The sequence below is a fragment of the Dendropsophus ebraccatus genome, chromosome 10, assembly GCF_027789765.1.
Source record: "Dendropsophus ebraccatus isolate aDenEbr1 chromosome 10, aDenEbr1.pat, whole genome shotgun sequence".
Taxonomy (NCBI): Eukaryota; Metazoa; Chordata; class Amphibia; order Anura; family Hylidae; genus Dendropsophus; species Dendropsophus ebraccatus.
In genome coordinates, this window is record NC_091463.1 from 8933504 (window position 1) to 8948227 (window position 14724).

A 14724-nucleotide genomic window follows, 5' to 3' on the forward strand; every position below is an offset into this window, starting at 1 on the left:
ATCGTGTTTTTCATGTTTTTTACCTGCTTAAAACTGAGTGATTGTTACTTAAACACCGACACAGTAATTGCACCTTCCTTGGGTTATCTCCCCTTTCTGTGGGTGGCGGTACCAATTGTCCGGGTGGGTCACAACTCCTCTCCGGACCACCGTGATAAGCACCTAAGGGTGATATTACATGGGCCTATGGGGACCCAATAATACCTGTAAGCGAGCGCCAATCTAGCAGTTTACTGGGCCTATTACACGGCCCGATAATCGTTTAACAAGAGCTGCAAGGACATTGTTACCGATGTCCATGCAGCCCTTGCTTAAACTATATACTTTACCTATCCACACTCCTGCGCGCTCTAGCTTCAGAGCGGTCTGTCAGCTGGCACCTCTATTACACGTAGCGGTACCACCTACCAAGTGACCGGTCGAGCCTCACAGCAGTGCACCACACATGGGCTCTGACCAGTCTGCGGGGCCCCATACACAGCAAGCTGCCATGTCCACTGTCCCGTGTCATCTGACTCCTTTCTATCATAGACAGTAGGAGGATTTTCAGCAGCTTGCTCTACAGCTGCTCTTCTGTGTGATTAGACCAGACGGGCTAGCCTTCACCCCACACATCAGTGAGCCTCGGCCCCCATCACCCGGTCCCCGGTTTTCCTCCCTTGGACACTTACACCCACAGTTTTAGACTCTCTGAGGTCTGGGTATAGAGGATGAAACCATCACACCAGATCCTCAGGGGTTGACCCTAAATTCTGATTGTTACAAATGTTTTTTTCTTAGATTTTTATCTTTATATCTTTCCACGTTTTCCTCTTTATATCTTTCCGTTTTCCTCTCTTCCCTCTCGTGTTTTACGGCTGAATCTTATACAACAGGTGTTCATTTCATGTCTATATTGTCTGATCTGTGTCTTGTCTATCTGCTCCTCACAAATCAGGGTCATCATCATCGTCATCATCATCCACATTCCTCTCTGATTCTGTCTCATACTTTCATATACACATCTGGTTTTGCCAGCGCCGATGCTGTACAGTCTGGGAATACAATCCAGAGACTTCCGCCCAAGAGAGACTCTGCTGACTGCCGTATCTAATATTCCCCATATGCCCATAGTCAACCTTCCTATGTCTCTTCTTCATCTGGTTCTTGTTTCTCCATTACCTGGTATTATGCGAGAATGCTGAAAGCTTGGATCTGGCCAATCCTTAAGACCCCTGCTGCCTGGAGAACTGTTCAGTTCAGCATGTTTGCTCAACACAACTTGGTATATAGTCCTCTAAACACCCTGTCAGAAAAAGAGGTTTTCCCAGGAACCCTTCTTCCGAGAGCCGCCCTCTGTTCTGGGGGATCGCTAATGCCCATTGATCTCAGTGGTTGGCACCATATGGGACTCCTATGCCCAACTTCTTACACAGACCCCCACACCAATCTTCCTACATCGTAAACAACCTAGATTTCTCCCATGTCATCTTCAGTAAGGTCTTTTCTACTTTGGTCATCACAGACAGTATTTTGCAGATGTGCCCCCTTAGGTCTGATCCCAACCTGTGGCTCCATAGCTGTTGCAAAACTACAACTCCCATTATGAACATCAGAACATGATTCAAGTTATAGTTTTGCAACAGCTATGGAGCCACGGGTTGGGATCAAACCTAAGGGGGCACGTCCACGGGTTGGGATCAAACCTAAGGGGGCACGTCCATGGGTTGGGATCAAACCTAAGGGGGCATGTCCACGGGTTGGGATCAAATCTAAGGGGGCACGTCCACAGGTTGGGATCAAACCTAAGGGGGCACGTCCACGGGTTGGGATCAAACCTAAGGGGGCACGTCCACGGGTTGGGATCAAATCTAAGGGGGCACGTCCACAGGTTGGGATCAAACCTAAGGGGGCACGTCCACAGGTTGGGATCAAACCTAAGGGTTCATGTCCACGGGTTGGGATCAAACCTAAGGGGGCACGTCCACGGGTTGGGATCAAACCTAAGGGGGCACGTCCATGGGTTGGGATCAAACCTAAGGGGGCACGTCCACGGGTTGGGATCAAATCTAAGGGGGCACGTCCACAGGTTGGGATCAAACCTAAGGGGGCACGTCCACAGGTTGGGATCAAACCTAAGGGGGCACGTCCACAGGTTGGGATCAAACCTAAGGGGGCACGTCCATGGGTTGGGATCAAACCTAAGGGGGCACGTCCACAGGTTGGGATCAAACCTAAGGGGGCACGTCCATGGGTTGGGATCAAACCTAAGGGGGCACGTCCACGGGTTGGGATCAAACCTAAGGGGGCACGTCTATAGGTTGGGTAACACAGTGTTGTAGTATATAGTTTTCTTACTGTACATGTGGCTTTGGAAGGTTACGTTACCAAGCCCTGTTGTTTCTAGCTACAACCTTGGCATGCAACTTTGACAGTCATCAAGCTTATAGATGAGTGAACTTCAAGCACGCTTAAGTTTGATAAACGGTGGCTGCTGAAGTTGGATGCAGCCCTAGGGAATCCTGGAATACTTGGATACAACCTATGGCCTATGGCTGTATCCATGTTTCCCAAGACTCCCTAGGGCTGCATCCAACTTCAGCAGCCACCAGTAATCAAATGCTGCACACTCTGGTTCGGACAAACTCTAGCATGCTCGCTCAACTCTAAGATCATTGATGATGTGATTGTGATGGTGTCATTTGGGAATTGTCTCGTTTTGCAGGTCCCGGAATCTCCAGCTATGCCAGTGACCCTCCCGGTGCCGGTAAATCTCTTGTTCGCTGCCTGGATGAAGCCATGACCTTTATACCCGTCGAGCAGCAGAAAGCGACCCCCGCGTATCTTGGAGCCACCGCTGGGATGAGACTGCTGGAGTAAGAGGGTCTTTTGAAGTGAACTTTTTATGTACCAGTCCTGTTGCTAACACAGTGCCAACCATATCACCAGCACACTTCTGCGGTTGTCACTTTCGTTTCCCCAATTGGCAATGAGAGGAAATGATTCATAGTCAAATTTAGCTCCACAAAGCATCACGGTCCTGGATTTCAACACCATAAAATGCATAAAATGCATCTCATGCGTATCGTGTGGGCTGGAAAGCCCTTTACTACTCGTAGGGACCACAACCCCCAGTGAGCAGGAGCAGAACTTCCCCTCATCCTGACCTTTCAGATCTTCCCTTTTGCTTTTAATTAAATTTTGGAAATGGAAATCCTCATTTGGCCAACGGCCATGAGCGCGGCTGGCCCGGATCCCTGCACACCTCTATGAGACCGGGGACAGACGCAAAGTCTGTGGGAATACGGGTTACACTGCGGTGCCAGATTACAGGAAATCCTAAACAGTTTAACCCCTTTGTAACTCATTTACTACGGTTTATGTTGCCAAACACAACAAGCGAGTGTAATAAGTCTGTGCTCCATGTGATTTAATACCCTGGGGGGGTCCGCAGCATTTTATTACACAATGTGGAGCCTGTTCAGGACTTTAGGGTAATTCTGAGTCGTCAGGGTTTTCTACCTTTAATTAGTTGTGTAAAGTTTAATATATAAAGTCATATAGTGTAACTATATCCGCTCCGGGAAGAATAGAACAATCTACCTCACATGGACTCAACCACATCCACCTCAAGGCGAAGAGAGACGGATCCTTGTTCTTAGTCACCTATATGCACCAAAAAGCCTATATTTTTTGGACCCCTCGACCTTCTGGCCCCATAGAAGTTACTTTGACCTCTGATCTCTGGCACCAAGTGATACATTTAGACCCTCTTTACGATCACCAGTACATATAGACCCAATAGCTGGTGGTGAGAATGGTTGTGTCCACAGCCTGTGTTGTCCCTGTTAGTGTTATGCCAACTGTTAGTGCAGTGACTTTATTATATTAGGATACCCCGGAAAAGAAACTCTAAATTTTGGCCACTAGGTGTCTCTCTTCCTTGCAATCAATAGTTCTTTGCCTGTTATTAGGCTCAGTCTCTAACAGTAAAGAACAAACCCCAGGATGTGGGAGGAGGGTTTAGTGCTATGTGCAGGGAAGAGGGGGAAGCCTGAGCTGTTCATGCATCTTGAACCTTACAGCATTCTCCAGAGGGCCCACACTAAGCCTGAAAGGTAAATCAAGGACTCCTTTTTATCCCGAACCAATCATAAAGTTCTGAGCAGTTATCTCTGTAAATAGTTGTGTTCTTACTATGTACAAAGTGCTGAATCCAGAATGTAATCCCTTTTCCTCCATCTTGAGACTAAAAAGCATCCTCCAGCTGGTCCACACTGAGCCTGAAAGGTAAATCAAAGCTTCCCTCTTCTCTCTGATCACCCATAAAACTCCAGCCAGTTGTCCCCTGTGTAAAGACTTGTGTTCTTACTCTATACATCTTGAATATTAACTGTAATTGCCTTTCCCTCCTTCTACAAGCATCCTCCAGAGGGTCCACTCTGAGCCTGGGTGGTAAATCAAAGCTTCCCTCTTCTCTCTGATCACCTATACAGTCCCGAGTAGCTGCCTCTTGTATACATAGTTGAGTCCCTACTATGTACAAAGTGCTGAATCCTGATCATGATCCCTTAGCCCCCTTTTGTTTAGTCACCATCATTCTTAGAAGTGTACTGCTTAGACCGGGGAGGCTTTTGTGATAGGGAGAACTACAGGTAATAGCCAGACAAGTTAGGGAAAGGGAGTCCTTGTGTGTGTGCTACCGGCAAACAGCCCTGGTCCCATCCCCTGATATGGAGAGAATGAGAAATATCTGTTCATCGGTGATCCCAAAAGCAAGAAGGAGAATCAACTCTAACCATTGTACCTATGTGTATGAAGACATAATCATTTCCACCTCTTTCAAAGTTTACAGAACAAGACTGCATCAGATCAGGTACTCGCTGAGGTATCAAAGACCATGAGCCGCTACCCCGTTGACTTCCGTGGGGCTCGGATCATCGGCGGACAAGAAGAAGGGTCCTATGGGTGGATCACTATTAATTACCTGCTGCAGGCCTTCATGACAGTAAGCGGCCTTCAGTGCGGAGAAGGTTGTATGTGTGTGCATTATGTTTATTAAAGGGGTAGTTCACACAAAAATTTCAAATCAACTGGTGCCAGAGATTTGTAATTTACTTCTAGCAAAAAATATTCAGTGTTCCAGTACTTATCAGCTGCTGTATGTCCTGCAGGAAGTGGTGTATTCTTTCCAGTCTGACACAGTGCTCTCTGCTGCCACCTCTGTCCATGCCAAGAACTGTCCAGAGCAGCAGCAAATCCCCAAAGAAAACCTCTCCTCCTCGGCACAGTTCCTGACATGGACAGAGGTGGCAGCAGAGAGCACTGTGTCAGACTGAAAAAAAAACACCACTTCTTGCAGGGCATACAGCAGCTGGAAGACTGGAGATTTTTTAATAGAAGGAAATAACAAATCTCTGCCATTTTCTGGCACCAGCTGCTTTAAAAGTTTTTTAATGATAACCTTGTGATAACCTTATAGGCCAGGCCTAACCAATAAGATTTTATCAGCAGATCCTGCCGAGCTCGCTAATTTAGGATGTAGATGTCTCTTCTCCTTTGTTGTGTATTGGTCATCATTTCCCCACAACAAAGAATTCAGTTTTGTATTGTTATTTTATTCCCAGTATTCCTTCAGTGGTCATTGGATACGGCCAGTCTCTTCCAATATATACGGCGCTCTGGACCTCGGCGGAGCCTCCACTCAGATTAGCTTCATCCCGAAAACGACTATCGAAGATGCAAAGGAAAAAGCAGCGTTCAGACTCTATGGCTTCCCGTATACCATCTACACCCACAGCTACCTGTGCTATGGGCAAAACCAGGCTCTGCTGCAGATGATGGTAAAGGCCTTACAGGTGAGAACTGAGACCTATGGAAACAATTCAAAAAGATATCAGATAGATTCCTGCCCTGAGCCTTGACTGTAGATTTTGCTCAGTTACTCTGGATACACATAGCGGCACACATGCAGCAAGCATGGGGGAAAAGAAAGGAGCCCTGCCAGCCTGTGGCACTTGAGCGACCTGGCCCCACCTCTTTGACACTTGGTTACAGACAGCTCAAACAAACCTGCCATTACTTTCATTGCACTAATTTTCTTTTCCAGGGGAAGGACCTGACTAACCCTGTAAGCATCGCTTGCTATCCAAAAGGCTATCAGGAGACGCGCACCCTGAAGGCAGTCTATGACAGTCCATGCACTGTGCAATCTGCGCCGTCCACATCGCTAACGCAAACGTTTAACATAACCGGTACCGGCAATGCCACCGCGTGCTACAACATATTGACCACCATCTATAACTTCACCTCCTGTGCGGGATCACCCACCTGCTCCTTCGATGGGGTCTATCAGCCTCCTGTTGCTGGAAACTTTTTCGTAAGTAACCCTGTGTTCACGGCCTCCGGTAACGGACATGTACAGTGTAAACCCTAAAGCACCAGACCGGAGAAACCAATGCACAATGTTAAAGGGCCACTCCTGCAAAAAACTTTTCCTTTCATATCAACTACTGACAAAAAGTTATAAAGATTTGCAGAAGTTACGACGTGTTTCAAGCTACACAAGAAGCCCTTAGTCATGGGACCCATATCCTTTCTTCCATTCTACTTTTAGGGGAATTGAAAGTTCATTGAGTAATTCATATCTAGGGCTATGGTGGTCTTAATTAAAGGAATTGTTCTCAAATAAACTGGTGCCAGAAATTACCAGAGATTTGTAAATTACTTCTACTAAAATCCTCCAGTCTTCCAGTACTTATCAGCTGCTGTATGTCCTGCAGGAAGTGTTGTATTCTCTCCAGTGTGACAGTGCTCTCTGCTGCCACCTCTGTCCAAGTCAGGAACTGTCCAGAGCAGCAGCAAATCCCCATAGAAAACCTCTCCTGCCCTAGACAGTTCTTGACATGGACAGAGGTGGCAGCGGAGAGCACTGGAAAGAATACACCTCTTCCTGCAGGACATACAGCAGCTGATAAGTACTGAAAGACTGGTGATTTTTAAATAGAAGAAAATTACAAATTGATATAAGTTTCTGACATTAGTTGATTTGAAAGAAACAGATTTTCGCCGGAGTACCCCTTGAATGAATTCATGATAACAATGTGACTGTGAATGGATTGTGTCTCCTCCCTCCCAGGCTTTCTCCGCTTTCTTCTACACCTTTGACTTTCTGAACCTGACGTCAGGACAGAGTTTGTCCACAGTGAAGGCTACAATAGACACTTACTGTGCACGGGACTGGACTGATGTAAGTGTCAGGGGACCCATGGCCGGGGACCCTTCCTCTATAGTAGGGAAATAATAGGGATTTATGGAATCTTTATACCTTTTCTTTGTTGACAGCTTCAGTCATCCTACCCAAATGAAGTTAAGACTCGTCTGAGGGACTATTGTGCTAGCGCCAACTATATCCTGTCTCTGCTGCTGGGCGTCTACAACTTCACTGACAACAACTGGAAGACCATCAGCTTCATGAAACAGGTGACCTCAATATCCATAGATCTGCTTGTAGTCTTCTACTAATCCACAATTACAGACAGTATAGGACCCATTGTACTCCAGGCTCCATAGACTTTAGACATGACCCACAGAGCGTCCTCCATGGACCACCCACAATGAAGGACCATGCACTATGGGGCCATCTTGTTAGAGTCCCGGGCAGAGGTTGGCAGGTGATGGGAATTAACTATTCCCTAATGCCATGTTATTATAAGAGCTGATCTCTTTGTGATGTGTCGGGTCCATGATAACAATGCAGCTATACACAGACGCGGTAAGTCCCCTCTGGCGATGCCGTCACCACGATGCAGAATACAGGATCCATTCACCAGTCTGTAGTCTTTGAGGTGTAAGGAATCGGAGGACTGGCTGAACGATAGAATAGACACAGTCCCTCGTGTTTTTTGATGTCCCTCATGTCTAACTTTCCTCACTTTTAGGCTGCAAACACCGACATTGGCTGGACATTGGGCTACATGCTGAACCTGACCAACATGATCCCATCAGAGTCACCACCCACCATGAACGTACTCAACCACAGTGTCTGGGCGGCCGCCATTTTCTTCATTGTCTTCAGTCTGGCCCTTGGATTGGTTTTGCTGATTTTATATTTTCGATAGCCGAGATCTTCCACAAAACTGGTGAAATATGACGGATGATCAAAGTGAATGCCAGCGTACACCTCATAGACCATGGATCGTACACCAAATTGGGCTGCAAAATGTCACGTTTCTTCTGATGGTGGATGTGGCGTCTCAGTACGGATATAAGACAACCTCCCCACCTTCCATTCCTCCCTGTGGACTCTTGGATTCATTGCCATGGGCTGGGACCCTATAGACCTTTCCTTCCAGCAGTGTTTGCCATATGTAGCTCTAAACGTCAGGACTTCTGGCTCTAATGGAAGGATTCCTGGCTCACGGCAGAGAAGGTGACACGAATTGACGTCTGTCTACGGCTCCACATTCCTGGATTGTCATCTATGAGCTTAAGCGGACTCGATCAAACTAGAACCAAATAAGAAACAGAGATGGATGTGGTAGTGGATGTATCCTAGACAACCTCCATGAAGGAAGCCAATACTAACAGGGAGGCATATTGTGGGGTTATACAGAGGAGAGGGGCTCCATAGCCTGGATGGGGGCTCCATAACCTGGATGGGGGCTCCATAACCTGGATGGGGCCTCCATAGCCTGGATGGGGGCTCCCTAGCCTGGATGGGGGCTCCATACTCTGGATGGGGGCCCCATAGCCTGCATGGAGACTCCATAGCCTGGATGGGGACTCCATACTCTGGATGGGGGCTCCATAGCCTGCATGGAGACTCCATAGTCTGGATGGGGACTCCATACTCTGGATGGGGGCTCCATAGCCTGGATGGGGGCTCCATACTCTGGATGGGGGCCCCATAGCCTGCATGGAGACTCCATAGCCTGGATGGGGACTCCATACTCTGGATGGGGGCTTCATAGCCTGGATGGGGGCTCCATAGCCTGGATGGGGGGTCCATAGCCTGGGTGGGGGCCCCATAGTCTCATGGAGGCTCCATAGTCTGGATGGGGGCTTCATTACCCTGTTGTGTTCTAAGAAGACACATGCTTCTCTTCCATGTAGACTACCAGGTATACTATACACAGGTACCCCCCTCCCTTGTACCTACAGGGCAAGATCGACCTAAATTAGACACTTGCTCTTTCTGCCCATATGGCAATTAATTGAATTCTACCAAAAACCACACAGACAATTTTATTATCTATTGCTTTTTTATGGGGCTGTTCACATGTTCAGTTTTTTTTATTGGTGGCCTCCCAACTCGGGTAGGGTATGATTAGGAAGCTGAGGGGGCTGAATCACGTCCAGGGGTGTGTGGTTATGAATCCTAATCCCACCCCTGAATACAGCATTTACACCCCTTTTTGCAGTAAAGTCCCCGCCACTCTGACCATTTGGAGAAAAGCACAGATAGTCAACTGGATCGTAATAGAGATGCTGAGTCCATCCGAACCCGAACGTTCGGCATTTGATTAGCGGTGGCTGCTGAACTTGGATAAAGCCCTAAGGCTATGTGGAAATCATGGATATAGTCATTGGCTGTATCCATGTTTTCCAGACAACCTTACAGCTTTATCCAAGTCCAGCAGCCACCGCTAATCAAATGCTGAACGTTCAGGTTCGGAACGACTCGAACCCGAACCCGGTTCGCTCATCTCTAGATAGTAAACCTCTATACAAGAAAGTGGTAACAATACCATTAGAATTAGAACATTATATTCATTTTCTCAATTTGTTTTGTAAAATTTTTGCAATTTTTTTTCTTGAAAATTAAATTTCCATGTAAGGAGTCAGACATTGACATGAAGGGAAAACTAGCTCCAAGAGCTGGAATCAGAGAGCTGCTCTGTATATCATACGTCTCCGCACACTCCCCTCAAGGAGAATCACCCCCCTTTGGTCCCACATCTTTTCTCTGTTTCTCTGTGTATTTTAGCTTTCTACATTACTTGGTAAGTTACTTTTTTTTTTACGTAGTTTTACAAATTAAAACCTTGAAGGATAGCATTACTTGAAGACGTCAAGTGACATCATATGTTTACAATGACCTGTTAAGGTTTTACCCCAATAAATAACTTTTCATTGTTTTTTTACTTATTTTACCACTAACGAGATTCTTTTAATTAAAGGGGAACTCAGGTAAAAAAAAAGGAAAGTTATGTAGATTTGTATATTATGTGTATTTTATTTAATAATCTCTGGTCTTCCAGTACTTATGAGCTGCTATATGTCCTGCAGGAAGTGGTGTATTCTCTCCAGTCTGACACAGTGCTCTCTGCTGCCACCTCTGTCCATGTCAGGAACTGTCCAGAGCAGGAGAGGTTTTCTGTGGGGATTTGTTCCTGCTCTGGACAGTTCCTGACATGGACAGAGGTGGAAGCAGAGAGCACTGTGTCAGACTGGAGAGAATACACCACTTCCTGCAGGACATACAACAGCTGATAAGTACTGGAAGACTGGAGATTTTTAATTGAAGTAATTTACAAATGTATATAACTTTCTGAAACCAGTTGATTTTATAGAAAAAGAAAATCATGTATAGCCTCTTCTCCAGAGATATAGGGGTTGTAGGGAAGCCGCAAAGAGTATAACCGGTATGTATAGATTTGGTAACGTGCCTTAGGGCCCTATTCCACCGGACAATTATCGTTCAGATTATCGTTAAATCATTCGACTCTAAACGATAATTGTTCGGTTGAAATGCAGTTAACGATTAACGACCGAACGAGAAATCGTTGATCGCTTTATAAGACCTGGACCTATTTTTATCGTTACTTGTTCGCAAAACGTATGCAAATCATTCGTATTGAATAAGACATCGTTTGGTCGTTCGCAGTAGATACGAATGCAATAGGGAAGAAATAGCGAAGAAAAAACGATCGCAAATACGATCATAAGTAACGATTATCGTTCCATGGAAATAAGTGAACGTTTTCAGGTCTTTCGCACTAGCGGTCGTTTGAGATCGTTAATCGTTAACGATTACACGAACGATAATCGTCCGGTGGAATAGGGCCCTTAGGCTGGGATCACACACAACAGTTTTGGTGCCAAAACCAGAAGAGGATTCAACAGAAAAGAGAAGTACAGGTCCTCCTTTTAAATTCTCTGTCCAATTTGTGATTCCAGCCTGAGGAAGTCCCCTAGCTGAATAATCTAATCACTGAGAAGTATGAGATGACTCTGCAGGCCATGTCACAATCTACACAGTAAAGCAAAAACGATCTGCAGAAACAGGAAATGTTAGACACCTGTCCTCAGGTTGTGTGTGGCATTACAACTCGGCTCGATTTACTTCAATGGAACTAAGCGGCAATACTAAACACGTCCTGAGGACAAGAGTGACGCTGTATTCATAAGGGAGAAGCCATGTTTTTTCGTTGTTTACGTTGGGGAATATCTTTAGTGCTGGGTTAGATGCCGGCACCTGTGGATCATGTTTGAGGTTTTAGTTATATATAGGACACTATCTTTCTGAAGTCACTGGGTCAGAGGTCACATGGACAACGTCATCATTTCCAGTCTATTGTGTAACTTTCTAGCTTTGTTTTATGGCGCTTGTTAAGATTTTACACAAGTGCAGAGATCTGGATGTTGACCGACTGGGGTGGAACCTGATTTGTAACAGTACGACATGAATTCCCATAAATCTCCCATTATAACTCATTCCATCTGCCCTTCTTAGTAGATGGTGGAAAGGACTTCCTGGTCAGGACCTCGCTCCTCCATAAACCTGATATAAGATTTGTCTTTCTGTACCCATTGTCTAGGGCAAAATTACAATACCCATCGTGTTCTGACAGCCAAAGGCCAGAGTCACAGATTGGGGAACACTGCTTTAAAGAATTAGAGAGATCGCAACAGAGAGCACTGTGTCAGACTAACGAGAAAACACCATTGCCTGCAGGACATACAGCAGCTGATAAGTACTGAAAGACTGGAGATTTTTAAATAGAAGTAAATTACAAATCTATATAACTTTCTCAAACCAGTTGATCTGAAAGAAAAAGATTTTAGCCAGAGTAGCCCTTTAATTATGATGTCGGAAGCTCCGATACTGACACAGATACAAACATAGCATATTTGGCACCAAAACCACAGGCACCTGATACCTGATGGAGCCACCTTAATATGTGACTCTCCAGGTGGATATTTACTGATACGATTTGTGTAACATCCTGATGTCCCCCTTTACATATCCGCTATGGTTCAAAGTTTTGTAAAATGAATCTGCAGTAACAGTAAAGTGCAGGTAGGTGGCGCTTGATAACAGCAATACAGCATAGAGACAGCTACACATTCCCTCACAGTGCTTAGTAATGTCACTGATGGCTACATGCCGCCACAGACATGCTGCAAATATTGTATCTCATTCTGCACATAAAGCATAACAATTTTTTTTTTTTTTATTTTAACCTATAAGCGAATTTTACGTTTTTGCACTTATCTTATTAATCTGTTCATGCTGAGTTAATAAGCAAACAGCAGCAGAACCCCCCCCCCCAACCATACTACATACACAGAATCCATATACACGCTCTGCCCAGGGGCATAGCTAAGGCTTGTGGGCCCAAACTGTCAGCAGGACATGGTGGGGGCTTCACTTCTGCAACCTGGAGTTCCACAGGTTGCAAAACTACAACCCCCATCGTAAACTGTCAACAGGACATGGTGGGGGAGGGGGCTGCACTTCTGCAACCCTGAGAGCCTCAGGTTGCAAAACTGCAACCCCCATAATAAACTGGACATGATAGGAGTTGTTATGTAGCCTTAAGACTACAACTCCCCAACATGAACTTACAGCAGTGGATGATGGGGGTTGTAGTTCTGCAACCTGGAGTTCCACAGGTTGCAAAACTACAACTTCAATCGTGAACTGCCAGTTGGACACAATGAGGGTTGTATTTCTGCAATTACGAGAGCCACAGGTTGGGGAACACAACCCCCATTAGTCTCCCCCAGTAATACTCACCTCTCTGGGCTCCTGTTGAGCTTCGGTGCTCAGGCTTCTTCTGGTCAGGTCTGGATGCCGTGTAATGTGTGCTAATCACACTGCTCTGCACTATGGAAAAAGTGGCAGGATGGGGAGCACTCGGCTTCCCTCCTCCTGCCAGCAATCAGCTATTCAACTGCATCAGTGTTGAATACAGGGAGAAGCCGTGTGCACAGTGCTGACACAGCTCAGCTATTCCCTGCTGCCAACACTGCTAAATAGTAGTGACCCCTGTACTGCTCACCTGGCCGCTCGTCCTCCCTTATATCAGGATTACATTCAGTTACTGAAGATTTACCAACCCCCTCCGCTGGAAGTTTCCTCCAAGCATCTACTACTCTTTCAGTAAAGCGATTTCCTCATGTTGCTCTTTTCTATTGCAAATGAGCTGAACAGGTTCATAAAAATTATAGCAAAAATGTTCAAAATTGCTTAAAGTTTTCAAAGAAAAAAATAGCAACTTGGTGGGAGTTGTAGTTTTCCAGCAGGTGGATGGGGACCACTGGTCTCGGGCTCTGATATATGGAGTCACTTCATACAGCGATGGGATGTTGGAGGTCACAGCTGTTTGTATCACAGAATCACCCCCAGAGCAGAACTCCCTAAGTCCGGAGCGGGACGTGAAGTCTCTGCAGCAGATGTAATAGGAGACGCATTTTGTTTGCACCATAATAAGGTTGTGACAATTCTGCCATTGTCTGTGTCCTGCCGGGACCGGGACAAGGAGAAATTAACCGACTTAACCCCTTCCAGAACAGGGACTAACACAGGAACACTATGGTGATAGGCGCCCTGCCAGCCCGGATGGGGGCTCTATGTATAATGTACTAATATAGCGTATACCTCCCAATAGTCAGAGATACACTGAGGCTTTTATTTGAGCTCTTTGCTTTAACCCCTTAGGCACCTGACTACTTTTAGCTTTAAACAGCGACTTTATCTGTTTCATCATCGAATCAAAGAGCGATTCTTCCACTATATCAAACTGCATGAGGCTTGGATTTCTTTTATCCTCCCTATAGGCAGTATCCCCACTGTAGGTTGTAGCCCTCTTGTAGGGAGAATTCAGGTTGGCCCCCCCATTAGAAATGACCACCTCTGCAGTTAGCCCCCCCAGTATGTAGTATTCACCCCTCCCAGGTAGGCCCCCAGTGTGGTGGTGTTTGGTACTCGGCCAGTGATGGTGTTGATGTGTGATGTTGGTACCTGCTTTGTGTATGGTCGGTTTGTACTGTTTCCCGGTGACCTGCCCGGCTGTGCTGGCTCCCTTGGGCTCTTGTCACGGTAGTCCTGAGTGGCAACTGACCCACCCAGACTATCGGTACCGCCACCCACAGAAAGGGGAAAATCAACCCAAGGTGTGCGGCTAGTGTATATAGGTGCGGGTGCGGAGGAAAAGATGACTCCCAGTGATGGAAAAACAGAACAGCTTTACTGTATGTTCTCGTGAGGATACAAAACAAATAGACAATCTCCACACAGAGTGATCAATCTCCTGAGCTGCTGTATCCAAGCCTATCATGTGTGATACTATCTCCTGAGCTGGGTATCTAAGCCTATCCAGGGCCGTATTTACCACTAGGCACCCGTGGTCCGGTGCCTAGGGCAGCACCAGGGAGCAGGGGGACAGAAAAAACTATTTTTTTTTGTTTTTATTTTTTTAGTTTTCCTCCTTCCGTTCAGACTTGCCAGTAAATCTG

At 46.1% G+C, this 14724-nt stretch overlaps 1 protein-coding gene across 2 annotated transcripts in view; it reads left to right on the forward strand.

Annotated features, from left to right (window-relative positions):
• Window positions 1–9516, forward strand: part of LOC138802556 (ectonucleoside triphosphate diphosphohydrolase 8-like) — a 32940-nt gene extending 23424 nt beyond the window's left edge. For both annotated transcript variants that reach the window (XM_069985994.1, XM_069985992.1), the window contains exons 4-10: window positions 2705–2855; window positions 4828–4987; window positions 5607–5837; window positions 6089–6358; window positions 7118–7228; window positions 7324–7461; window positions 7920–9516. In XM_069985994.1, coding sequence (XP_069842095.1) covers window positions 2705–2855; window positions 4828–4987; window positions 5607–5837; window positions 6089–6358; window positions 7118–7228; window positions 7324–7461; window positions 7920–8099 — 1241 coding nt within the window. In that variant the 3' untranslated portion in view covers window positions 8100–9516. The remainder of the gene's footprint in view (window positions 1–2704; window positions 2856–4827; window positions 4988–5606; window positions 5838–6088; window positions 6359–7117; window positions 7229–7323; window positions 7462–7919) is intronic.
• Window positions 9517–14724: the final 5208 nt, after the last annotated feature.